This window comes from Phaethon aethereus, assembly GCF_964289735.1.
Source record: "Phaethon aethereus genome assembly, chromosome: 4".
Taxonomy (NCBI): domain Eukaryota; kingdom Metazoa; phylum Chordata; class Aves; order Phaethontiformes; family Phaethontidae; genus Phaethon; species Phaethon aethereus.
Window position 1 is genome coordinate 15,897,205 of NC_138578.1, and position 26,956 is coordinate 15,924,160.

At 42.0% G+C, this 26,956-nt stretch overlaps 1 protein-coding gene across 5 annotated transcripts; it reads left to right on the plus strand.

Moving 5' to 3' along the window:
- Positions 1 to 26,740, plus strand: SMAD1 (SMAD family member 1). 5 transcript variants are annotated; one of them, XM_081999307.1, is made up of 6 exons: positions 1 to 618; positions 13,548 to 13,852; positions 16,414 to 16,530; positions 20,350 to 20,571; positions 22,873 to 23,129; positions 25,095 to 26,740. In XM_081999307.1, exons 1-6 carry the CDS (start codon positions 170 to 172, stop codon positions 25,236 to 25,238), a joined length of 1,494 nt encoding a protein of 497 aa, XP_081855433.1. In that variant the 5' UTR covers positions 1 to 169; the 3' UTR covers positions 25,239 to 26,740. The 5 variants fall into 5 exon arrangements, with proteins under 5 accessions (XP_081855433.1, XP_081855434.1, XP_081855435.1 ...); XM_081999308.1 differs by having other exon boundaries at positions 1 to 569; positions 13,595 to 13,852; positions 16,414 to 16,572; XM_081999309.1 differs by having other exon boundaries at positions 1 to 569; positions 13,595 to 13,852.
- The last annotated feature ends 216 nt before the right edge of the window (positions 26,741 to 26,956 follow it).

Here is a 26,956-nt window from a genome sequence, read left to right on the forward strand (position 1 = left end):
TGTCAGCGCTGCCTTCCTGGGACTGGAGGACTGAAAAGCAGGAAGGACCAGAGTTATTTGAGATAGGCTGCCTTTGACTACTGACGCAATCTGCTGTACCGTGGTGGTGGTGGAAGAACAGGACAGTCTCTCCTGCTTGGTTCTGTGGTATCGCCACAGTGGGGTCACCATGAATGTGACAAGCTTATTCTCCTTCACCAGCCCAGCGGTGAAGAGGCTGTTGGGATGGAAGCAAGGGGACGAAGAAGAAAAATGGGCAGAGAAAGCTGTTGATGCATTAGTGAAAAAACTGAAGAAGAAAAAAGGTGCTATGGAGGAGCTGGAAAAAGCATTAAGCTGTCCTGGTCAGCCCAGCAACTGTGTCACAATTCCCCGTTCCTTGGACGGCAGGCTGCAGGTTTCACACCGGAAAGGGCTACCGCATGTGATTTACTGTAGAGTGTGGCGCTGGCCGGACCTGCAGAGCCATCACGAACTGAAACCGCTGGAATGCTGCGAGTTTCCCTTTGGTTCAAAACAGAAGGAGGTTTGCATCAATCCCTACCACTACAAGCGGGTAGAGAGTCCTGGTAGGTTCTTCCTTGTTTGTACCTTTACACCTTATCTGAACAATGCAAAGTATGGCAATTAATCATGTGACTCATAAGCTTAAATAAGCAAAAGTGGCTGTTTGCACATGTCAGATTCTTCCTCTGCAATTTATCTGGATATAAGCGTTAATTAGCAGTTCTCCCTTTCACATGGCGAATGCTTCACTTGTGTAAATGCTTATCACTATACAGAGGCATAGTCTTAGTATATGCCTCAGGCTGCTGGGCCTGGTATCACTTGGTTTTGTTGGTAACCACTATCCCTCAATTAATTTGTGTTTTACTGAATTGTGCGGATCGGTCAATCTGTATGAAGCATTGCAAGCTAACGTAAAGGATTATTGCAGTCTGTGCATGAAAGCTATTCTCACATGCTTGTGGTAGTGGTGGTATTCTTACTATTATTTCCAAATGATTATTTCACTTCTATCACTTTTGTTTCTTCATCCCCCAGAAGATAATATTGTCTTCAGAATCTCCCACACTTTTGGCCTTTTGAAAAGACTGATTTTAGCCAGCAGAATGTAATCCCCTCAACTTAAAGCTTTGATGGCAATGTTTGGTTGTACGTGAAGTTTTACTGTCAGCTGTTTTGTAAGCACAGTTTGCTTACCTGTTACACACTTCTGCACTTTTTTTAAGGTATGACCAATTTTTTTCTGTGTCCTCTTCAAAGGCCAAACATCTTTTTGATAAATCAGTGCTTAATTTTACTTATGCAAGTTTATTACCAGGGCATGCTTCCAGGGACTAAGATGAAAAGTGCTTGGACGTATCTATCTACACTAGTCTCCAGCTACGTGTGATGTTGTACAGGGACATCTGCAGAAACGTACCGCAGGTGTGGGTGGACGTCCCTGGTTTAAATTTGGGAAGTCCATCTGTGTGAAGCATTTCATAAACTGTGAAGCTCTCTGTGCAGAGTGGCATGGACAGCTTAAGAACTACAGTGGAAAAAAGATTGTTGCAAGATTGTTTTTCGGTGGATGGAAATTGCATTTGTCTTGGATTTGCAACATATGGTGCATATCTAGATGTTAAAAATTGCCCTTTAGTGCGTTGCTATTAACTTGAAATCATGTGAATGGAAGAGGTGATATCCATGTATGTATGTATTTATGCAGCAGAAGCTTGAACAAAGAATTCTGCACTGGAAGAACAGTTCTTAGAAGTTAAAATTCTTAACAATTCCATGTTAAGCAAAAGTGGGATAGTAAAATAGTTGTGTCCCTGTACTGCTAGCTGTCTGCATATGTCTACACTAGTTGCTTGCATTCAGTATTCCAAAATGCTGAAAATTTAAGATTCCTGAAAGACATCTATTTCTGTCAGATTGAGCAACAGTTTGGCGCACACTGTTACTGTAACATCAAATGACATATTCTAACGCATTTTGCCTTAACCTTGGAAACAATTACTGAGTTAGAGAACGTTTGCATGTGGGTCATTTATATCCATATTTAAAAGTAGGTATTTGTAAATGTCCTGTCACTTCAATGAGATATGCAAGATAAAAAGAGAATAAAACTTTTAAAAGGTGTCTAACTAAAATGTGCATTTTAGCTGAGTGCTGCGAAGTAGTTTAAGTGGTTGGAAAGCTGGGGTTTGAGTGCTAAGTCATCTTATGAATTTTGTATTTGGGAAGCGGAGCAAAAAGTTATTAACTGTAAGCCTGAATTCTGATTTGCTCTTTGTTTTTGGATGAGACAAAAAACTATACATTCATGTAGCTACAGAAGTTTTGCCAGGGAAAAAAAAAAACAAACACAAATCGGTAACTTAATTTTTGGACATGGTAGAAATAAAATGCTTCTCTTTTTGTCCAGACGGTACCCATCAGGAAAAACTAGGTATTCTTGGCCAGTTACCGAATAGGCAACTAGGCAGTTTTCCTGTAAACATTAAGGCTGTGGTCAGTTTGACAGAGCTGACAGAATTATTCGGTCTTTTACAAGCTCACTGTGCTGTTCTATCCACTTAAAATATTCTGGAGGTAGCTGCTGACTAGGAGCTAGTGTTCACTTCTGCTGAGGCGCTCTGTTAAATCAGTGTCTGGAGGTACAACGTTATATATGCGCTGAAGTTAAGTCTTGAACTTCTAACAGCTTGCCAAAGTGTGAGAGTGGGGTTGAAGCCCACTGAGATTGCTGGCTGGGTATGTAAAGGAGGAGGGTTTTATATTTAGTCAGCCACAGATCTGCCGCATTTTGAGGGATATTGCAGAGATGAGTGGGAAAATGTGGCTTTTGGAAACAGGTGGTAGCTGAACTTCCATTTGGCTTGGAGAGCTGTGCTTTATAACTTACGACTTCTTTTTTCCTGTTCCTTCCTTGTTCTTGCTGTCCTCCAAGCGTCGTCTTTATCTTCATTTCCTGACAGTCACTCTCAAATTCTGCTAACCGTTTTTTCCCATTTTTGCCAGGACATTAAAACACCATTATTGCTGCGTAAGTCCTTACACTTTGAGATTAATGGGTAGTGGGAATTCATGCATGAGTCACTGTTTCCAACAGTCTATGGACTCAAGCAGATACCAAGGTTTGTGTTTCCAAGGCTGTCATTGCAGCTGGGGGGGGTTAGAAATTTACTTTCTCCTGACAAAACAAAATTGGAAGCTCGGATTGTATAGGATGTGCATTTTGTCTGCAAGGTACATCGTGAAATTCTGGCTCTGCTTGACAGCATGGTCTGTATTTAACTGCTTTGTGCAGATCCGGTTATTGGAGAGCTGAAGCACACAGCGCGTGCATGGGATGACATCTGTATGTTCACTCTTCTGCCAGTTGTTGCGTGATTTGTGTAAGTTTTGAGGAAAGGATTAGTGGTAAATCCTCAAATACGTAAAGTCAGGTGATGCTTTATGTTGGGAAATTAGTATTACGGATGAATCTCAGTCTTCACGGTGCCAGAGGCATGCATGGATTTTCTACCTTGGTACCTTATTCCATCGTTGCTGCCTACCTTGAGAAGATAAGCTTGGAAAACATGAGAACTGGCATGCTGTGGTGTGTCTGCCAGCTACAAAGCTACATCTGAATCCAAACAAGAGACTCTTTTGTTAGCCAGGCTGGATGCAAGCTGGTTGTCAACAGTCGAGAGGAGGCGGAAGACTATCGTCAGGCTCAAGTAGGGAGCCTGCCAGGTGTCCCTGAGCACAGGCTGTGCTGCCCACCCTGCACAAGGAGGGGAACGACGCCTCTGGCAGGCACCCGGGTGTGACGTGGTGGTACCATATTCGTGCCTAACCTGACCTCGAGGCTCTGCGCAGGCACGGGTGCCCGTCTCCTCCTGCGGCCAGCTGCTCAAGAAAACTGAACAGACGGAAAACTACTTTTTGGCGCGGTTAGCTTGGCGAGCTCAGCGCCCTCCGCTTGCTTGCTGCGGAGTCGGGTGGGGGCGAGGCAGCGCGGAGGCGAGGCAGGGTGTCCTTCCTGTGACGGTGCGGCGCTGGGTCAGCCCGGTAACCAGCCAGCCGCCCCCCGGGCGATGGGGACGTGGTCGGTGGCAGGGTGCATAAACAGCTCCTGCTCGCTGCGTTGTGCCGGCGTGGCCGTTCGCCTGGCCTCGTGCTGAACCAGATCACGGTCGCTTTTCCCCCCCCTCCCCTGCTATGTTATCTTCCAGGCTGATGAGGGCAAGCGCTGGGGCTCACGGGGAGGCTGCGGGAACATCTGTAGCGACACAGCCCTGCGGACGACGTGTGGGAAGGAGTGGAGGTGGTGGGAAATGAGCGGAGAAAGTAGAGCCTGTTTTGTTGCTGGGGATGGGAATACAACCTTGTACTCGACTGGCAGGAAGAAGTATCTCCTTGAGATGCGTTACAGTAGCTCACTGCTGCTGTTTCGTACGTCTGTTGTGTGCAGAATTATTTCTGGTGCCGGGTAGTTAATGGCTGTCAAATTTCTCCCTTGGCAAGGCAAAGCAAAGCTTTTAATTAAGGAGGGCAGGGCCTGAATTTGATGCCTTTTGGAAACTGTCATGCTCAGCCGAACTGGTGTGCTCACTTGGCTGAATCTGCTTTTTCTCCTCGGTTTTATTTTTGGTTTACAGATGCCTGGAAATCAGGCTCACAGCTGGTTTGAGACTCTCCTTAAGTATGACCAAGATACTTCCTTCCCTTCTTTTATTCCTTTGATTTCTGTAGAGATACAGCCTCTGTCACCTGCCACTGTCCTCAGTTATGTCAGTGGGATTGTGTGAAAGATGTCATCTAGAATTCAGGGGGGAAAAAATCCTTGTTTTTTTTAAGCCTGGATGCTGTTTGCTCTAACAGCAAAACAAAAGGAGAGGATGAAGAGGTGCTTAAATTGACACTGCTGTTAAAAAATAATAACAAATCACACTTGTAATGTGGCTTTAGGGGAGGAGGTTCAGTTCTTCTGCCTTAGCTAAAGGGAAGGAAAGAAGATGAAGAAACTGAATAATTAACTTTCTTAAAGTACTGTTGAACACTGAACACTAGCTCTCGGTTCCATCTGATGCAGAATTGTGTTAGTTTGTCTCTACTAAGCATCCTTGCTCATCAGCCTACTAGGTTAAAGAGATTTGAGTTTATAATATGTTACAAAGGAAGCAAAAAAGGAATTAACTTCTCTTTTATGCTTTATGTGTGGAAGTGGTTGAAGGTCCAAAGTGTTTATGTAAATGCCTGCCCCCCCGCCCCACAACTAAATGCTGTCTCCTGACAGTGCCTGGAATCTGCTGATACATCCTCAGGGGTCAGACTTGGGAGAAACCTACTCTTCATTGATCTGAGTGAGCCTAAACCTGCCTTGGGAAATGCAGTTGTTAACTTTTCTGTATTCATTTCTGGAGGTGCTTACTGATGCTCCGCTGCGCTTGAAGCGTGCGGTGCCGGCGGGTACTAAAACCGGTCAGTCCAGAAGCAGCTGATTTGTCCTGTGAAATATTCTAGTTGCAGGGATCAGCCCGTTAGCACAGCCACTTGGAGGCAGAAAATAACTACAGTGGTTGGGTTTTTTGCAATTACCAGTACAAGGTAGATGAAAAAGGCTGGATGATTTTCCTCTGCTAAACTTCCCTTCTCTGGAGGGCCGTCTGCCGTCTGCTCTACATCAAGGGGCTTTATGAAGCTGACGGTGCCCATGTTCCACCCAAATCGGGGGGATGAGCAGCGGTTGCTTTTTTGCAACACAGACAAATACACTGTCAGAACAGTTGAATTTTCAATTCTGCCTGAAGGTCGTGATGTTCCTTTCCATTATAACCATGAATTTCAAAGTGGATGTCTGCTTCAGCAAGCTTGTTTTTGGAGAGAAACGTTTTACCTAAATGTACAGATGCTTTTCGCTGCAAGAACGGGCCAGGTCCCCAGGCTCTGAGGAGAGCAGTAGGTGTGTCGTGCTGTTTCTGCTCCCGGCGTGGACTCCTTGCCTATGACTTTAACCTGATTGTTTTCATATTTGTCTTTGATCTCCTCTGCTGTTTGCCCTAAGTGACTCTCCGTAAGGCTGCACACCTACTGCAGGCACCAGGGGTGCAGAAAGAAACTTGAAATGGTGGAAATCCTGGGTAAGGCATGTTTAGACTCATGTGGTCCTGGAAGTAAATGCACCTTGATTGCTCCCCTGTACAGCACTGCAGCTTTGGTCCTCAGCGAAAGAAGAATAAGGCATGTTTAAAGGTGCTTTTTAATAGTGCTTGAAATCACACAGATGTTTGGTTGTGTATATTGGTCTGGTCGTGCCTTTAGGTACATTACCGAAAAATGCAGTGGGTCTGATAAGTCATCCCTGTCTTGTCCCCCTGTACTTGACTAGCCTAGGATCACTACATATAAAATAACTATTCCCAAACTGTTTCTAGACAGTGTAAACTGAGAAAAGGATCTTTAAAAACCCATTATGGTGTACTCCCCCTGCACTTCAAGCCTGACATGGCCATGTTGCAGCGGGTGGCCCGTCGGGTCCCTAACACCGCTTTCGGCAAGCGTTGGGGTTCAAACGCAACTCCTGGGACCGTCGAATTGGCTGGTGCCGCGACTCTGTCCAGGTCGAGTTTGGAGCCAGGAGAGAAAAGTTGGGAGTAAGAGGCAAGTCCCTTTGGGACTGCGAGCTTGCCCGGCTGGGCGTTTTGGGGTCCTGGGGCTTGCTTGGTGTCTCCCACCCTCCAGCACCGGGGAGAACGGGGCCGGTGTGGGATCCTCCGTGCCTCTTCTGGCCAGATGGAAGAGCTCTGATGGCCCGGGCTGGAGGAAGCCCAGCGGAGCAGCTGCCGGCGCGACTCCCACAGCACCAGGCCCGCCGGAGGAGAACGCCGGCAGCGCCAGGCGTCGGAGGGAGGGGGAGAGGGGCCGGGGGAGCGAAGGCAAAAGGGAAGCTGCTCCAGGGGACGTAAGGGAGGGGAAAACCGGTGCGTCCCTTTGGAGTTAATACGTAGAACCAAGTAAGAAAAATCCTTGTTCCTGCATGATGGCAGAGTTTGCCGTATCGCTGTGTAACGCTGCTTTGTTGGGTGTAACTTTAAAAATAGCATGTCACAACAGGTGGGCACAATTATAGGATGGTTCCCCAAAATAGCAAGCAACTGTCAGTTTGCTTGGCGAGTAGTATAAGATTTTCTTCCTTTTGGTTTTGCAGAATTTGGTTCTAAAATTCCTCACCAGAACTGACCTGGGGGAGAGGAATTGGAATAGGGAGGCAGAAAGGAGGGAATGGTTTAACATCAGGGTTGTCCTTGTCTAACCCCACCATGTGTCAGAAAAACGAGCTGCAATACAGGGATAAAAGTTGTCAAGAAGGCTATGTCTGTGTCTTTTTCTTCTTTCTTTAAAATTAACCAGATTCAGATGTTTCTTCTGACTTAGAAGACCAGAGTTGAAAGTTTTAACCTGCTCATGGTGAATGTGGCTTTCGTACAGGCAATTTGAACTCTGGTCTGTGTAAATGTCTGAGTAATAGACACTATCACACTGTAACTTCCTCCTGTATCAGGACTGCTTCTCCCCCAAATCTGCTTACAAGAACTCCTTCACTAATGTGCATACAATTAGTACTAAATTCTGAAATTGGCCCTGACAAATGTCAGTTTAAGCAAAATGTTAGCTTATCAGAGCATCCGCAAATAAAATCTAATGTTAGCTGAATATTGTAATGCAGGAAATGTAGTAATATTACTTGCCAAATGCATTTAGAGCAGATGTCTGATGTAAAAGTAAAGTCAGTAAAGCAACAACTGTGTTGCTTTTTTTTTAATACAATCTGGTGTTGTAACTATGTAAAATGACAAATCAAACTGGGGGGTCTACTGAAACTGCAAAATAAAATTAAGAGTTGAGAAAACAAGACAGTTCTTAGCTTTCTCCTGGAATAGAAAGTCTGGCACATTTGTCCATCTGTCACCCCAAACGTGTTGATGAATAGCTATTACTGAGCCTTTTCACTTGCACTTAAGTAGAACATAGGTTTGGAGCAGAAGTCTAAGAGGCTGACATTTCTGCTTTTGAGAAGACAGTGTAAAGCAAAGCCGTGCTACCACAGCCAGTAGCATAGCCTTGCTTAAGCCTGGTGATATTGGAAGAACATAAAGTAGCTAGAGATTGCTTTTGCCACAACACTATTAATTTTTTTTTTTAAAACAAGAGTAAACTCTATCCTAAGTGTCGACATGTGAAGTGTCTCAGTTTGTGAGAACTTGTCCTCTGGTCAAAGGATATTCAGTTTTGCCAGGTCTTGTTTTAGGCAACACGGGAAAACCTAATGACATTAAAACTTTTGTTTCTACTTGGTGTTTTATTGTTTACAAGGAAGATCTTGGCAAGACTTTTCAGTCAGCATGCTTCAGTGACTCTCTAATGCTACAGGCAGCAAGCAAAACTAAGCAAGTTCAGCGGAGCATACGTTGGTACCTGCTCTGTTTCCACCGTGGGACTGGACTGTTCACCACGATGCCACAGCCAACTTCAGCTGCTGTGGCCTCAAAGGCAGGAAATTAAACTAGGAGTCTTTAGGAGGCTTGAAGTTTGTTAGTTTAACACTACTGCTGTGTTTTGGGTTTTTTTGTTGGGTGGGTTTTTTTTTCCCTTCTCCTAACTCTTCATTTTTCTTACAGCTTTGTGTTTGCAGGATTTTCTATGTAGAGCGTGGAGTACAAGCTGCAATTCTCTGCCCCCCCCTCCATGTTTTCATACCTATTTCCAGATAGCACGAACTGGTGTGTGAGGATTTCCCTCCTTCACAACCCATAGTTCTATTTTTTCTAGTAAAACATAAGTGGCTTTGCATAAATTTGTATGAAAATACAGCTATATGATGCTTGGAAATTAAAGTGCACTAATGATAGTGCCCTCAGGTCTTCATTAGGGCTGAGGGCCCTGTTGTGGTATAAGCCAGTACAAACCCTTGTACAGAATGTATGTCAACCAAGTCATCATGATTTTTAAGAGCAGAAAGTACAGCAGCAATTGCTCTTTTTTTTTTTTTTTTAATTTTATAAAGCTCACAAAAGAAGTAGAATCTACTTTGGGAAAGCAAGATGATCAAAGACTGCTTTCTTATATGTGGTACCTTGTTGTATTTCATTACTTGGTCTTTCAATTTCCAGACATGGAAAGAGAGATACCTACCCAAATCTTCATGTAACATGCAAAGGGAGGAAAAAAAAGGGCCCTTGAGGGCTTGTGTAAGATAACCAAAACCCGTCTGGATGGAAAATAAGCTACTTTGAAAGTACAGCACATCCTTTGGCCTGGGTTGTTTTTTTAAATAGAGAAATGTGAAGAAAAAAAGTTATTCATGAACTGGAGACTTTCTATGTTTGCTAAAATCATTATGTCCAGGATATGAAAACAGAACAAAAAAGAAACCCAAGAAAATCTTTACTCTAGGACAACACACCTGTTAGTTTTCTGAATGACAGGATGACATGCTGGAGATGCAAAGAGTAGAGATCACCGTCTTTCTTCAAAGGCCACCATTACATTTTCATAAAAGCATTTCTTTCTTGGTGTGGTTAGTTGGAACATTTATTTGAGTAGCCAGGTTGTCTTTGGTCTATCTTCTGTATTTTTGGCATTCTTGGCTCTTAGATGAAATAGCCCTGTGGGTGAAATTGCCCTGTAGCTGTAATTTCTTTTAATACAGCTCCACTTGTTTGGTGCAGGCATACTCTGGGTATTATTTGCATGGTAAAAACAAGCGAGCCAATTCCCAGGCTGTCTTGACAGGTACAGGATCTCTTCTTAGCTACAGTTCCACAAACATACCCAGCCTAGCTTCCAGGTGGTTTATCTTCCTCTTCAACCATTACTACTAGCATTACTGCTAGCAGTCATGTATTCACTCTCAACTCCAGGTCCGCATCGGCACAAAGTCTTGGAGCAAACGTTAGCCATGGTGTAGCCCATAAAAGCTTTTAATCCGGTGTTTGAGAAAGTACAGACATCGAGCTGTTGGATGACTTGTGGTTCTACTCCATTAACTGGTTTTAATCATTTTAATGAGGTTGAATTTGCAAATCTTTTGCGGGAGCTTTTAAATACAACAGTGTACTTAATAGTATGTCTCCTTTAAATATATGTATCCCTACTGAATAGAAACAAATGATAACAAAAAAAAAAAAATCTTATTTTTTTGTATCTGTGTATCTGTGTTCCCATCTGCTGAAGAAGGTAAAGAGGAGGGGAGAAATTCTGCCTGCAGACTGTTAGAGCAGTGTCCCGTGGAGATCCGCACAGCAAAGATGTGCACCGCTTCATTATTTTATAGCAACAGGAGCAACAGGTGTTCTGGCTTAGCACGGAATGACTCTCTCATGCTTTCCCCCCTTCAATTATACCTCTTCCTGGAGCCGGCAGCCGTGACAGAGATCAGCCTCCTCCCCTGCTGTACTGAGCCCCGGTAGTTTGTTATTCCCTGTGGCTGAGGTCCACTCAGTGCCTTACACAGGGGTGAGGGGAGGGAGAAGGGTGCGCATCCCCCTTCACGTTTTTGAACTCCTGGCATCCTTCCACGCGTGCGAACGGCCCGGACGCTGCGCAAACCTTCGCTCCTGAGGGAGCGGCGTTCAGACTGACGCCTCTCTGACTCCGGTGGGAGCAGTGAGCCTGCAAAAAAGCCCGTGAGCTGCAGAGAGAGCAGGTTATGGCAGTGTGTGACTCTTTCGGAGTTGGAGTAACTGGAGCGCTGCAGTCTCTGTCCCCCCTGACACGGCCTTTCAGGGCTTTTCCTCGTTTAACGTTGTGTATGTATGCAGGGAGGATGTGAATTAGGGGCAGCACTCAAAGCAAGTTCTGCAATGATATTTTTGAGACTACTTGTGCTGTATCGATACCAGTTGTATTCTTTTTTTTTTCCCCTTCCTCCTTTTCCATCTGTGTTTTGAAGAAGTTGGCGTTTAGTCATTTGGGGTTGAAGTAGTTGGACAAGAAGTGTAGGTTTGTGTGAGAGAGAGCTGGGAAGAGGAGACTTGTTCTTATTTTGAGTCTTTCTAAACTTCACCACTAGTTCTGCCCAACAGGAGAAAACATGCGTATATACCTTGGGAAAATCTGGCACTGCTTTATGTTAATTACAGAAAACATACAGGAAATATCCTGTTCTCCTGCTATTTTAAAATGCTATAAATCATGTGGTTTCCTGCGATGTCATGTGTGTCATTGTTTAATGTGAGGTAGGGGATGGGAAAGGTAAGTGATGTACTTTCTGCACAAATTAACTTCAGAAAAGTTAATGTTTTGACCTTCATCCGTAGGAAGGGAAGAGATAGGAAAGCTGTTTTTTTAATGCTTGGAAAAGTAAGGAAGAATCATAAAGACTGGAAAGAGAAAATACTTTTTGACACGTGATCTCATTGTTACTTTTTTTCACTGGTAATTTATTACCCCAGCAAATGTTGACTATGACAATTAAATAGTGCTTGACCTCACTGCAAAAGGACTGCTAGGTTTAACAGAACAAGCTTAATCCTGAGAGATGCTAATGGGGTTTAAACATTTGCCGTGTTGTGAATGAGGAGATTTGTGATGTCCAGCGGAATGTTGAGTAACTTTTTTAAATGGCTTTTTCCAGTGACATGTGAGAATGGTTGCAGTAGAGGCAAGGGACAGTCTGCACAGCTGAAGGAGATGCAGCTTCTCCTGGGGTGTTTTGCAATTGAGAATTTCCATAGAATGGCAGAGAGATGTGTTTTGTTTCAGAAAATGCCATAATTAGGAACTCCTTGTAAAGTGGAGTTGGTTAAAATTTTCACATCTAAACAAATCTACTTAGGGGTGGCATTTGCCTCAAACACTTGAGATCTGTTGGAATCTCAGTGAAGCTGCACTAAGAAAGTGAGACATCAGATTAAATCTTTAAAACCTGCTTCTGACTCTATGGGGCAGCCTTATTTTCAACAGCGAAGGCTGGTTTTTTCAGTGTATGTTCAATGAAGATTTCTGGGATCAAACTTCTCATGTATTAATGCAACTAGCAGGCAAAAATCTGGTGGCTTAATTTCTCTTAGGCATGTGCCAAAAAAAGAGCAAGGGAAACCTGCTGCTCTTTTTTTTTTTTTTGTTGGTTAATCTGTGACTTGCTTTAGGAATAGAGCGCGAGTTCTGTGTGTGGCATCCTTTTGTATCCTTTTTAAACCTTAAGGCCTGGTCTATGGGTCGAGCAGTGTCCTGGTACTCTTGGACTCCAGGACGCTAACATAAGTATCTGAACGTGTAAGCAAAGTGCTGAAGAGTGAAGATGCCTCAGTGTCTTGGAAGAACGTGTTTGTCTTGGCAAGAAGATTCTTTTTCTTTTTTCAGTTAGCAGCTTCACCAAAAGGCTAGATTACAAACTATCTCCGAAACACCTTTCTTAATCTGAGTGATAGTTAAGTCTGTAGAGGCTTGTCCTGTATACGTACTCCGGTTCCTCTTGTGTGCGCTAACCAGATGTTGGGGACAGGGCAGGAGTCTCGGGGAGAGGGCATGGTAGCCTGGCTTGCTTTCGCTGGTTTTTGTACGTTTTTTTGTCACTATCCCAGGAGGTTTCTTCCAGTCCTGCTTGGCTGTGGAGCTGGGAAATGGAGGTGCTGAAGGGAGCAGATGTGGAGAGGAGTAACTTTTTTATTTCACTTCTACCACTCTGTGCATGGATCTCCCTCTCTATGCCCTTGCCTCTCCTCTTCCCCCCATCACCCAAAAATCTCAGTCTATAATAAGACTAGCTTTTGATGCTTTGAGTAGCTTGGACTTCACTGTGAGGCATTCAAAGATAGAAGCTGGGGCACTGGAAAAAGAGTTGATTCTTTTATCTTTGTGTATCTGGTATCATGTTCATATTCTCAGTCAAAAAGAGACCTTTGTTTCCTGCTGGTAAGGAGGCCTTAGGACTGTGGTGAGACAAGTAGTTTCTGATGTGTGGTTCTCTGACCCTATAGTAGGATACAATTGGAGCTCAACTGTTGCTCCGTTGGTTTTTTTGAACTACATAATTTTGTTGAAATTGCACATTTTGTAAACTTATTTGAAGAGTTAATAACTGTTTTAATACTAACTTGTAATAACATGGTCCAGGTTAAAAATAAAATTACAGCTGTTGGGACTAGGCTGAGTTCAAGGTATATCAGTATTGTCTTTAGAAAAAATATCTGTCCTTATTAGCAAAGTTTTGGGTTACGAGCCATTATGTGATTAGCAGGATCACAAGTGCAGCAAAACTAACTGTATGTCAGCATTGTAACGCACCTACTTCCCAGAATTTCTTTGTGTGAATAAAACGCAGAATTGAGGTTTATTCTTGGCTCCTTTTCCCTGACCCTCTGTGAAAACAAGCTCCCATCTGGCAAACCAGGTAGCTAGCACGATCACTATGAATTCAAGCTATGCAGGAACCGGATATAAGGAAAAGAGTTCTTGCTTAGACATGCGCTCCTAGATTTGACTACCTTGTTTTTAAGACAGATGTGAATTTGCCCTAGGGGAGGAAGAATGCGTTTTTTTCCCTGTATAGCCTAGTCCTTCAGAACTGAGTCTCTAACGCTGTGGCTTTTCCCTCTTTCTCCCTTTCCAGTCCTTCCTCCGGTGCTGGTTCCAAGGCACAGCGAGTACAACCCTCAGCACAGCCTCTTGGCCCAATTCCGCAACCTGGGACAAAATGAGCCCCACATGCCGCACAACGCTACTTTCCCGGACTCTTTTCAGCAACCCAATAGTCACCCGTTCCCCCACTCGCCCAACAGCAGCTATCCAAACTCGCCTGGCAGCAGCAGTAGCACCTACCCGCATTCTCCAGCCAGCTCAGACCCAGGAAGTCCTTTCCAGATGCCAGGTATGGTCAACTTGTGTTCGTCTTCAGAAGGAAGAAGGTGGTTGGACATCACCAGTATCATGATTTTTTTGCTTAATAATACCAAATTATCAGGCAACACTTGTGTTCAGTAGCAAGCTGAGAGATCTGAGGTAATAAAGACTATGTAATTGCTTTGTCTAGTAATAATGCTGAGCATTTTAACACTGTGCCTCTTTCAAACACTGTTAAAACATGACAGCAAAACTCTTCTGGTGTGGAGGGAGGGATTCAAAATGTTTTGGGAACCAGCTCAACAGTTTAGCCCACAAAGCATAGTGTTTAATGCACGAGAAGTGTAATGCTACAGATCATCCTTGCGTAGGAAAGAGATCATCATAAATTCAGCACAAGGCTTTAGTTCTGCAGAAGAAGGATGTTTCTCAAGGGGATCATGCTACTGCTACTTGATGATAAAATTTCTTCGCATAATGATGTAATTTCAAGAAACAAATATACTTCAACTGAAAAACAGCTCCTTAAGGCCCTGAAAAGAAATCTTCAGGCTGTTTTACTTCCTAAAGTGAGAGAAGTAACAACCTTTCTTGGTTGACTGATGTCTGTAGAAAATACCATGAAGCTGTCTTTTGGGGTTTTTTTTTTTGTTTGGTTTTTTTTTGTCTTTACATGCAGATGGATAAAAATACTGCAGAAGCAGTCTGTGACAGATTTCTTGATCTGAATGCTAGGAGAAGGACTCTGTGCAAATGCTTACTGATGTTCTGTTTGCATGTTTTCTTTGAGGGCTGAAGGCAGGCATGTGTAAACAAAGCGTCAGACTTGTGAAAATCTGTTTCCTATTACATGAAATTAACATCCATAGATTTCTGCTGCTGATAGTTGTTTCTTTTTAAATTTTTCTCTTGTGAATGAATTTGCAGAGACAGGAGGGAAGGAAAGAGAATTTGCATTGGCTTTTCTAAAAAATGTGAAAAGTGGCTCCAAACCCAGCTGTCTTTTCTTCTCTTTTTTTTTTTTTTTAAATACGATTGGTGTGGTTGGGGCTTTCCAGCAGAGAGAAAGGCTTCTCTAACAAGGTCTTCCTGAGCACTGGCTTGTGGAAGTTTACTTGATCTTTGAGGGGTCTGTTCTGTCCATATGCCTGGCCAAGTCGGCAGCTGCAGTGAAGAAATTGAATTAGAGGAGAGGTCAAGATACTGATGTCCTTGATGTTTAGCTCTGGACAGTTGTCCATCTTGCACTAATGGGGAAAGACGCTGACTTTTGGAAAATACAAAAAAAGGAGTAAAGCAGTTATCCAGAGATCTTGAAAACTTTCTACTTACTGGCTAATTTGTTGCCTGTGGCCTTACAATCTTGTTTCCCTATCTGTGTATCACTAACATCATGTTTGCACACACGTGAACATTTAAGGCTTAGTAAAACATGAGACTTAAACTCCAGTGCAGACTGTTAAGCTTTTAATGCAGTCCTGTTATCTCTTTCTCTGCTGCTCTCTTGTCCAACTGAGGGTATCCAAGTAAGAGAATTAGCAAGGTACCTGCCAGCATTAGGTGTAAAGCTCTCAATAGAGTATCTCCTAAACAATAAGCAGTTAATAGACTTCATTAACATGTGTTTTATTAAAAAAACAAAACAACCAAAAAAAACCAAACCACCCCACAAAACCGAAAACTTACAAAGCAGTGGTGTGAGTCTCCTGCCTGTTGTTGATGCTAATTTGATTTTCAGGGTTTTGGAGGCCCCTGTGATTATTTGCTGTGGTAGGTTGCAGTCCGTGCTCTCAGTAATGGAAGTAAATGTGGGATGAACAGCAGCCGTGTTCATCAGAGATAGTACAGTGATAATCTAACCTCAGCTTTTGCAGTGAAAGCTTACAGGGATCAGCCAAGGGTTTCTCCCTTTTGCACGTACCTCTGTGCAGTTGATTTGGAGGAGAGTGTCCTCTGGTGTATTGGGAAGTGGTGACATGGGCAACTTCCTGCAGCTTCTAAGAAGCCATTTGGGAAGCTTTCCCAGAAGTGAGAGAGGCAGCTGAAAGGCAACGCGAGTACCTGGCTGGGATGCTTCAAACAGGGCTGAAAGCAGTGCGTTAGTGAGCTAATACTTTGCAGTGACAGTAATAAGGTCCTGGATATATCTGGGATGTTTATGTACTTTGCTGATAGAATCATGTCGGAAACAGAAGAGTTTGAACGGAAAGTTTTCTGCTCCAACTTCTGTCCACATTTAACCATATTCGATAGCTACTTCTGGCCTGGTCCTGAGACCTCTTTGTGCCTTAATGTCTATATGGCACTTTCAACCTGCAAAAAACCATGGGCTGGATGCATAGCTGAGCTTTGTTTTGCGGCTTGGTGGGAGGGAAGTGACTTGGTTTTGTTGCAGTTGTGCTTAATATGCACAGTAATTCTTTGCTTTCCTGATTCAAGGTCCATGATTGCTTTCTCAGATTTCTGGTGGGTGGAAGTTTATAGCTGAGTCAGACTGGAATCATTTCCAGGCTAAAACTGTTTATGTGGGTATATATATACTTTAAAGAGAGGAAAGGACTCTTGTATCTCTGCCTTTTCTATATTTAGCTGATACTCCCCCTCCTGCTTACCTGCCTCCGGAAGATCAGATGACACACGATACCTCCCAGCCAATGGATACCAACATGATGGCACCTGCAATTCCTCCTGACATACACAGAGGAGGTAAAACCGCTTTGTTCTCAACTTCTGCTTTGCTGCTTAAGAGTAAAGAACTTTCAGAACTTACTTTTAATAACTGAGTTTTAATTTTGAATGTGTGTTATTTATGGAAATTTTTAGCTGTAGAAAGGGAAAAAAACCAGCCATGTGATTTTCTTCTGTTGTTGTAAGCGTTGAAATAGTAAATCTGGAGATAAAAATTCATAAATGTAAATATTTATTTAGGACAAGAAGCTATCACATGACTCTTTAAAAATGCAAAATGTATGGGGTTTATTACCTTCTTACTCCCAACCAATTCAATGACCAAAGTGGTTCTATATTTTGTATCTGGAACTTCCAGTAATCACCAAATCTTACAATGCTGTACATTTCTGTGTGCGATGGTGAAATTACATGTGTGCAAGGAAAGGAGTCTCTTTTCTCTCTTATGATTACATTGATTTATTGGAACAATGCAGTTAATGCTATATAAAGTCTACTGAATTGTGGATGACAGTAGATATGGTCAAGCTTAGCTCTGCAAGCAAAGACTTGTTGAGGGGGTGGATGCTAATACTGTCAGTTATGTAAATGCCCAGAGGCAGTTTACATGGGCAACTGGAATATATGTGTTTTTTCCTCTGAGATAGTACATCTCATAAAATTGTCTTTTTTTTTTTTTTGTCCTGAATTCTAAACTTCAGTCTGTAAAGAGTATGCTCTGCTCTTAATAATTTACCTTCTGGTCATAAGGGCATTTGAGGGTTTTTTGTATTTTGTGTTGTTCCACCCTTTCTCCCCTTTTTTGTTCCATCTTTGATATTGATGCAGTGATAGTACTTGGTTCAGAATTCAAAGCTGTCTGCCTGAGGCATGGCATTGCTACAGACTTTAAAATCTGTATTAAAAAAACCCTATTGCTTTATGTACTATGACACAGACATCTTTTTACACATTGCTTTTTAAAGCCTTTGCAGCCAGCCATGACTGCTGAGTAAAGGATTTAGTGCATTCATCACATTGTGAGAAATAGCCCCTTTAGAGAACACATAAGCTTACAGAGTTGTAGCTCATGCCAAGAAAGAGCAGCAAGCTGGATGCTGTGCCAGAATGATTATCAAGATAACAAGCATATGAACTGTTGTTTGATTTTTTTTTTTTAAGCTTTTTATTTTTGTACTTGTTTTGTTGCTAAGCTTAATGTCTGATTTCAGGAAGTATAGTTGCCCTCTTAGGACAATTTGAATAGCTTTAGTGCTAACCTATTTATTCCCTGCGTTGAATGAGTTTTGCATGTGATAAACCTCATCTGTAGCATTTCCACTTCCCGCTGATCCAGTACGCTCTCTGTGTATGTGTAGTCCTTGCTGGCCCAGGGTACATTTGTCAATGTTTATGCCTAACTGCAGACCTTGCATGTTTGTCCCTCTCACAAAATACATGAGTACTGTGGAATCCCACTGTTATATGGGAGTTGATAAAGAGAAAAGGGTTACATTTTTCTTCTTGTTTTTTAACCATTTCAAAATTGTCTATTAGTATTTTCCCCTCTTAGTAGTTAGTACAATGGATTTTCGTCTCTGTCCCTTCATTTAAAAAAAAAGATACCTTACTGCTTTCTGCCTTCACGTGTTTTTTATTTGTATATGTATGCTGTAATTGCACTACTTTAAAAAAAAAATCTGCTGCAGGTTGTAAAAGAAGAGTTTTTACTGTGAACTTATTCCAGCATTTTTGTTGCAAACTTTTTAGATGCATGTTCTTCGTGGTGATTTGTTAGTCTTAAGAGATTTGATTTAACAAGCTGCATCCTGTCAATGAAGTTGGGTAATTTCCATTGTTGGCCCGTGCTGGGAATAGAGAGACTAAACGCACCTGCTCTGCATGACTTAAAGCAAATGTAAGGAAGTTAGTACGAAATCTGTGTGAGAGAGATATGATTCATTCTGTAAGAATGGCCAGCTGGCAAGATTTCTTCCTGACTTTGAGAACTGGGGCAAAGCTGCAGCTTTGATAATTGCTGGCATCTTCATGGGAATTAAAGGTGTAGTAACCTCTAATTAATGACTGATTTTGATTATTTTCTATTGTTTTTGGGGGTTTTTTTACAGTGACGTGAAAGGATAGAAAACGCTAGAGTGTCAGGAAAGATCAGCTCCTTTTTACCAGTGTTTTAAGCAACTTATTGGTCAGCAGCAGACACTATGCTCAGAAATCTTGCACAGTGATGTAGGATGTGTTATCCTGCTTTTGATCATTTGCTGCCTTTTGTATCTGCTGTGTACTTCTGGTTTGGGGGAGGACTTTTTGGTTTTTGTTTTGCACGTGTCAGAAGACTCATAGTGGCATGGTCTGTGAACAGAGGAAAATGAACACTGGTCTTAGTCGGCCGATTTCAGTAAAGACTTGGGGCTGGGAGAGGGAAAACTCTGGCCAGAGAAACAAGTTTTCCTATAATACCAGTCTGATTTTCATTTTAGCATTTTGATCTGTAGTTGGAGCTTTAATCTGCAAAGTTGGTATCATAGCAGCAAGTCTAGCTGTGCTAGGCATAGCAGTGAAATAGTCTCCCTCACTTAAAAGAAACCGCATAAAGCAACCACAACCTCCGCTAGCCTCCTTTTATTTGGAGGCAGTTTAATAATTTGTAGCTCTATTTGGCACTTGAAAGAATGCACATGGGGTGGAGATATCTGGAGAAGCCTATGCTGTTGTTGGACACCCACTGGGAAACTTTTTGGTAAAGACATTCTGTATCATCTGGAGAAATTGTTCCCCATGCACAGTCACAAGCACTACCTCAAGAATTCCATGTGTTTCTAGAGCTTGATGGGTAGAAGTCGTGAACCAGGAATTTCCTGCTGGCATTCTGCACATTTCCCAGCTTCAGTTAGGAGCTGCTGAGGAGGAGCTTCTTGTTACCAGAGTCTGGAGAACCACGTTCTGAGAAATCCCTGCTATTACTCAACCAGTAATTCTTTTGGGGATGAACAGTTGCAGATTTTGTATTTGGTAGCTCTTGATGAATAGAAGTTTCTCATTAAATAAGATCTTCCTCCATTTCATCTGCTCAGCATAATTGTTAGGATCCTGTACATTTTGCCCTTGCTCAGCCTCTAATCCCAAGCAGTATTTATTCATATATGCTTCATGCATGTTCTGCAGACAAATGTCAATCTCTCTTAGTTTTTGAAGTCTCCTACCCTTCCCCCAAGAAGCCCAGGAGAAAGATTTGTGCACGCCCTGAATGCTGAAAGATTGATTTGCTGACTGCATGTTTAAGCTACCTTGCTATACTTGGTACCCAAAGTTACAAATGGTCTCTTGTGCAATTGCGTGATGCTGTTTCTCCCTGTCAACTGTACAACTCTGCAGTAATCACAGAGGTGACTTGTAATTTGGTTGCTGAGTAAAATGAACTGAAGTAGAAGTTAATTTACCACATTGGAAAGAAATCTGAGCTGTATAATGGCAGCATTTCTCTGCTGTCTGGGCCCACACCATAGCGTGTTGTAGAAAATGCAGCAGGGATATTCGGGGCACTGCTTGGTATGTGCCCAGGAGCTTCATGCATTTTTTTCTGTGGATATCTACTGCCAACCTTTCTCTCTTGTGAGTCTTGTGCAAGTAAAGTTGAGGTGAAATTATTCTGCTGTATGTCTGTGGCTATGAAAAGTTCAAAAATAACTGAAGATAGAAGAGTCTTCGTTTAGCTGCAGTTTCTTATCCAGCTCATCTTTCAGTGATCTTCAGCCAAAATCTGCACGTTTATGAATCTCTACATCTCAAGCGTGTATTCCAACGCCATTAGACTGTAATGTTTCCATTGTTGCTGTACAGATGTTCAGGCAGTTGCTTACGAAGAACCGAAGCACTGGTGCTCAATTGTCTACTATGAGCTGAATAATCGTGTCGGGGAGGCATTCCACGCTTCTTCCACCAGCATCCTGGTGGATGGCTTCACTGATCCTTCAAACAACAAGAACAGATTTTGCCTGGGGCTGCTGTCAAATGTTAACCGCAACTCCACCATTGAGAACACTAGGCGGCATATTGGCAAAGGTGAGTTTTGAATCTTTGCATACATTTTTGGGGTTTTGGGGCGGGGCGGTGGGGGTGCTTCCTCTAGACATGACAACCTGGGCCAGTTGCCTCAAGAGCAGGCTGGTCTTCCCAAGTAAATGGGATAAGTGCTTGTATTGGTTAATGCATACTTTTCTGGCCAGGTCTTGTAAGCAAAGTATTGTTCTTACCTGGTGTGTAATTACAGGAAATTTTTACCCTTAATCAGTTTTTAATTGTCCGAAGGCTATCATAGTCTTGATTAGAATGAGAGCTTAAGGCAGTTTGTCTAATGAAATGTCTTGATTTATCTTGATTATTGGTGTATATGGAAATTGAAATTATAGTTCTTGGCACCAAATTTTTAGCTGGCCTTAGTTCCAACATAAACTAGCTATCCTAACATGTATTTAGGGAGACAACCAGCTAAAAGAGGATTTCCAAATTAATTTTTCACATGCTGGTGATTCTTTTAGTGGGAATTTTGTGCTTCTCTTCCATGGCTGTGAGTGTCCTGCAAAAGAGAAAAGCTTCTGGTTTTTGTCTGACTTAACACAGTCCTGTTTTCTGAGAACTTGCCTGTAATGCAGAAGATGGGCAAAACTGACATTGCCTCCTGCAGTGGGGCATTCCTGACAGACAAATTTTGTAGGTGATTACATTATTAGAAAACTCTAAGTTTTCTGAGACAGCTGAAGGTTCAGCATGCAAGCAGCGGGGTATATGTTGTAAGTGCCAATTACTAAAGTATCTTCCTCCTCGTTGGAGGAGGAAAAAATGGAAACTGAAGAGAACTGTCAGGTCTTCATGTTCAAGCCCTCAGTCTGGAGAGCTTTTCTGTACATGAGGACTTGTGCAGCTCTCGGCAGTACACCGCACCTGTGCTGCGCCACTTGAGTCCTAATACTTCTTCTTTCTTTTCCTCCCCATCCATCTTACCAGGATATTTATTTAACACCTCATTCATTTTCCTGTTAAAAGCAACCCAGCTGCAAGCAGCGTTCTGCTGAAGCACTTAACTGCATATGTACCAAAGCAGAGTATGGAAGGGACAAGGATGCTGTTGAATAAGTAAATGTGTACAACTAGTGATGATGTAGAACCGTTAGTCTTTGGGGAAGGAGGAGTAAATCCCAAACGTGAAGGCATAGCCATAAATGTTTTTGCAGATCAGGTGGGAGTATATATGTACCCACACAGGTATATGCATAGTCAGCAGCAAAATCTTATGTGATAGAGCACAGTCAAGGCTTTCTGACTTGACTTAAATTTAGCTTTTAAATTCTGTGTGTTCAGTTCTCCAACTTGTGACATTGTGGGAGGTGAAAGGTTTAAGCAGCAAATAATCCATTTTTAAACACAGAAAGCAAATTTTCTTGCTTTCTCAAAGCCTTTGGAACTGAGTCCTACTGATGGCAAATCTCCACAAAGGTTCCCTGTATGTTGCTCTTCTGGGGCTTGCTGCCATCAGTGGCAGGTGAGAGAGCAGTAGAAGGGGAAAGAACTGTAAAATTGGTGTGTACCCTCATTTGACAGATACATCTGGAATATAGAGGAATATAAAATCCTAGAATCATTTAGGTTGGAAAAGACCTTTAAGATCATTGAGTCTAACCGTTAACACTGCCAAGTCCACCACTAAAAGCGTGTCCCTAAGCACCATGTCTACACATCTTTCAAATACCTCCAGGGGTGGTGACTCAACCACTTCCCTGGGCAGCCTGTTCCAATGTTTGACAACCCTTTCAGTGAACAAATTTTTCCTAATATCCAATCTAAACCTCCTCTGGTGCAACTTGAGTCTATATAAGGGCTATTTTCTTTCTCCAGCTTTCTGGAATTAAAGCGAGCTGAAAAAACTCCTCAGGCTACCCAAAATAGCATTCAGGACTTTTCCAGAGAATCCAGCTTGGAGCTGCTTTAGTATCTACAAATTATGCAGTAGGTTTCTGCTTTCTCCTCTTGCATTCCCAATTACTGTTTCACATAAATATGAAAAAAGTTCAAATGGTCAAGCCATCCAATGTGCTGCATCAAAACTCCTGCAGTGCTTGCTAGTTTATTGTTGTTGAATATACAACATGTTAAAATGCAGGAATTGGCCCATTTCCCTATATACTTACATACATACACACCCTCCTTTCAGATCACTTCCTGATGAAACAGAAAAGTAAAAATCAAGTTTGAAGACAAGCAGCTGATGGTCTGATAGGCAATTAATGTCTGTGGAAACAGAGCATGAAAAAATAGATACACAGTGTGAATTAGTCTAACCTCCTTATGTCAACCTTTTCCTCCTAGGTGTTCATCTCTATTACGTCGGTGGGGAAGTGTATGCTGAATGTCTTAGTGACAGCAGTATTTTTGTGCAAAGTCGGAACTGCAACTACCATCATGGGTTCCATCCCACCACGGTCTGCAAAATCCCCAGTGGCTGCAGTTTGAAGATTTTCAATAATCAAGAGTTTGCTCAGCTTTTGGCTCAGTCAGTGAACCATGGCTTTGAGACAGTGTATGAGCTTACTAAGATGTGCACTCTCCGAATGAGTTTTGTAAAGGTATGTGAAAATTTGCTTGAGATTATTTTGTAATCAAAATAAATTATTTTTCCTTAATGTGGTGATTTTGAATGGTCCAGTGCCTCCCTCCATTGACCTGTTAATAGCTGTTGAATTTTAAGTATAGAATAATGTTTAAGTGTAAGAGAGATCTTAATGAAACAAAGTGGTCTTTGTGGACAAAAATCCATCTGACGCACGTACTTTGAAAGCTTGAGGGGACTTGCAGAAGGTGTTTCTTCACATGTCTCTAGTCACTTGTGAAGTGTTTCTATCATGTCAGTTGACTATTCAAATGTCACAGAATCACAGAATAGCAGGGGTTGGAAGGGACCTCTGAAGATCATCTGGTCCAACCCTCCTGCCAATTTCATTGAATTGCCTCTTGTGAATTTTCAGTGCTTCAGTTGAATTTTTGTATTTAATGTGTGTATAGATAGTATGTGTGTGTATAGAATTATGTGCATAATTACTCTGGAATTACGAGGCTTGTCTTTTTAATTTTGCGGGATATGGCAAGATACAGTACAAGTTAAGTTTTGAAAAGAACTGAGTCATTAATTACCTGGCCTAAAAATGGAAGAGCCACCAATTCATTATGTAGCATCAGCTTCTGCTCATTTTTTTTGCCCATTGTTATGGTCCATGCCATCTTCTGCTAAGAGGCCCAGCTGAACTTCATGCTTCTGTTCCTGGGTGGTATTTTTTGAGAGTTGAGCTGGGGCTGTAGTGTAAGGCATTATAGCCGTTGTGGGAGTGTAGATAGGATAATCCTCTACATCTGTCTTGACCAGCAGCTCCCAAATTAGGAGCTGCAGTAATTATTTAGAATAATATACATACCTTTCTATTCTAGGGGGCATGCAAGGTCAAGATTTGTGGTGTAAGGTCAAGATTTGTGGTGTGGCTGTGAGTGTCAACATAGTTACTGACACAAAAAAGGCTGGTCACATATATGCAAGTAGTGAAATGAAGATGGTAATAACGCTGAAGGATAGGAGGATAGAAACTTTCAGATATGTTAGGACAGGTGCTCCTAAAATGGAATAGGTTGTTTATAGCTCTGTGTCCTGTAGAGTTGTATGGCAGTGTTGCCTGAACAGTTGCACAGGACCACTGGTGTATTGGATGTTGCACTGCACAGTGTTTAGAGCTGCTGCCACCTGTGTTGGGAGCTGGGTAATCCCTTCATTAGGGGTTAATATAGAGCAGCGCAAACTGTACCTGTGGCTATCTTAGTCTTGTCTCCAGACCTGCCCCAAAAATGGTTCACTTCATAGCATTCAAAATAATTTTTTAAATATCTGCTTATATCTTTGGTAATTACTGTAACTGAACTGAGTATGAGCTGAAACAAAACCGACCTTGTCTTAACTTGAGAAGTAGCCTGCTGGGGAATGACCATGCCCTCTTCCTCCAAAGAGGAATGTTTCTGATGGTTTATCATCTCCATCCTGCGAATGCTTTGGTTCTTGTCAGATAGATGCCTCACCCTCACGTCCATAATGTCAGTCTGTGACCTTATTTTTTAATTTTTTGATCTCTTTGGCAGCATTTCCCCCCAGTTTGTTCTATTTTTGGTCTTGGCAGAGAAGACTTGATTATCCCCCCTCTTCAGAGGCTTTATTGGGACATCATGCAGCTGGCAGTGAGGTATGGGGAAATTTTGCACTGCCACAGGTTATGTCTTTAAGAATTCAAAGTCTTCCATTTCAAGAGATCAAGAGTTCTCAAAATGACACTTCCTCCAAATTTAATACCTTTTTTTAACTTCAGATTTTTTTGTTGAAATGTGATAATAGTTGGTGCATCAAGGGTGTTATGCTACCCTTCTGATAACAACTGTTGAAAGCTAGAGTATTTTGGTAAGAAAGAAGATGATTGAAGTATGCTTCTTACGTATTTGATATTATACAATAAGGTGATTTTTTTTTTTTCTTTCCCCACTTACGATTCCATTTCCAGGGTTGGGGAGCTGAGTATCATCGCCAAGATGTAACAAGCACTCCATGCTGGATAGAGATACATCTTCATGGTCCCCTTCAGTGGCTGGATAAAGTACTTACTCAGATGGGCTCTCCTCATAATCCTATTTCTTCAGTGTCTTAAAAGGTCCCAAGCTCCTGCATATTGGAAACAATTGAGCCTTGCATGTACTTGAAGGACGTATGAGTCAGACACACACATTTTTATTCCCGCCCCCTCCCACCCCTGAACTGGCAACAGCTGAATAAGAGCCATGAAAATGCTTGACTTCTGTGACCAACTTGTTGGATTCAGAAAAAAAAAAAAAACCACAAAATGCAAAAAAACCTTTTGACATACTGGTATCAAGACTTTTAGTTTACATTGTAACGTACTATTGCAAAGTTGATTTGCAGGGCTTAGTGCAACAGGGATGACCAAGCCAAACCCACAGTCTGTCGGATTGAGTTCCTGAAGGATCTTCCTGTAGCTGGCACTCTGAGATTTTCTTTCTTCCTTACGTTCAGCACTCGCTGTTTTCCCTTGTGTCCTCTGGGGATAAGAGCCAATGTTGGTGAAATCTGCTTTTTGCAGACTCTCTGGAGTACATTTTAAAACCATTTGTCTAGGTTGATGGTTGCTGTTCTCTTTAAAGGAAAAAAAAAAAAGTCATAAGGTTTAATCTCAATAACTGTGTAATAATCGTTGAAATTGTGTCCTGACCATACTGCTGTAAGAATGTTAGGTATGTTTTTTGCTAAATGTATGTACGGTGTATTTGGAAGTTTAGAAATTAATTAGATTTAGACCATAATGGAATTAGGAATTTTTGAAGGGGGGGAGGTGGGAGTGGGAAGGGAAAATGACAACTGAAATGTAGAATATATTGTAAACATAGCTTGTAGTTTAAACTGAGGTCTTGAGTTTTGCTGTGCATTTCATTTTTATAGTGGCTTAATCTTGTTATTTCTGACTATTTTTGCCTCTTCATTTTCCCCCAAAACAATTGCGCAGCTGGGTAATTCTTTTACCTGTGAAGAGGACAAAATTATTAATTCCTGCAGTTTGAAGGCTGCAGCAATATGTATTTCAAGACAAAATTGTACAGAGTGCTTTTTAACTATTGCGCAGTTTTATACAGTTTATGTAACAAAAGTAGGCTTTTAATTTTGTAAGAGAATCTTGTTTTGCCAAACCTAGTAACTGTTAATTGTTTGGAGGACTTCAAAATCCCTGTGTGGGTCTATTTCAAACTTTTAAAATATATATATATATTTTTTTTTTTTTTTTTTACTGCTTGGTTTATTTTCTTGTCTTTGGTCTTTTCTATTCACATAAGCTGTAGTACTTTAAGTACCTTTATTCCAAAACTAGTGGGTCCTCTTTACTGGAAGTTTTGAATAAAACCTGTTGTTACTGCTTACATTTGATTAAAACCTTGTCTTGTCCACTTCTTAGTAGACTCTTAACAAACCAGATAAAGATACAGTCTTGGAGGAGGAACAACTAGAAATGAAGATACGCTGAGCTTAGATATTTATGATTAGTACAGGTTAGTAACCCTACTAAACTCAGTGTATGAGATAAATAAGTACTGTAGAGAGAAGGATTTCTTAACCAGGCAAGATTAGAATGGATGCAGTAACACTGAAGTCTCCTAGCCGCTTCGTTAAATTTCTGTGAGATTTCAACATACAGTACCTGTATGAGAAGAGATTTTGCTGAGGTTGGACTGTCAGTGGGCTCTTGCTGCTTCTTGCCATGGTTGTGGTGAAGAGCCTCTGTGCTCCTTTCCCCACACCTCTGCCTTTGCTCTGGGGAGAGGTCAGGGAAGGACAGTCCCTCTGCAGCAGTGAAGTGTC

What these genes read in the sequence shown, in the direction of transcription:
- SMAD1 (XM_081999307.1), top strand. Translation starts at nt 170, where the DNA reads ATGAATGTGACAAGCTTATTCTCCTTCACCAGCCCAGCGGTGAAGAGG. An exon ending in CCTTATCTGAACAATGCAAA is followed by an intron (nt 619 to 13,547) that starts GTATGGCAATTA and finishes CTAGTCCTTCAG; the next exon opens with AACTGAGTCTCTAACGCTGT. An exon ending in TCCGAATGAGTTTTGTAAAG is followed by an intron (nt 23,130 to 25,094) that starts GTATGTGAAAAT and finishes TTCCATTTCCAG; the next exon opens with GGTTGGGGAGCTGAGTATCA.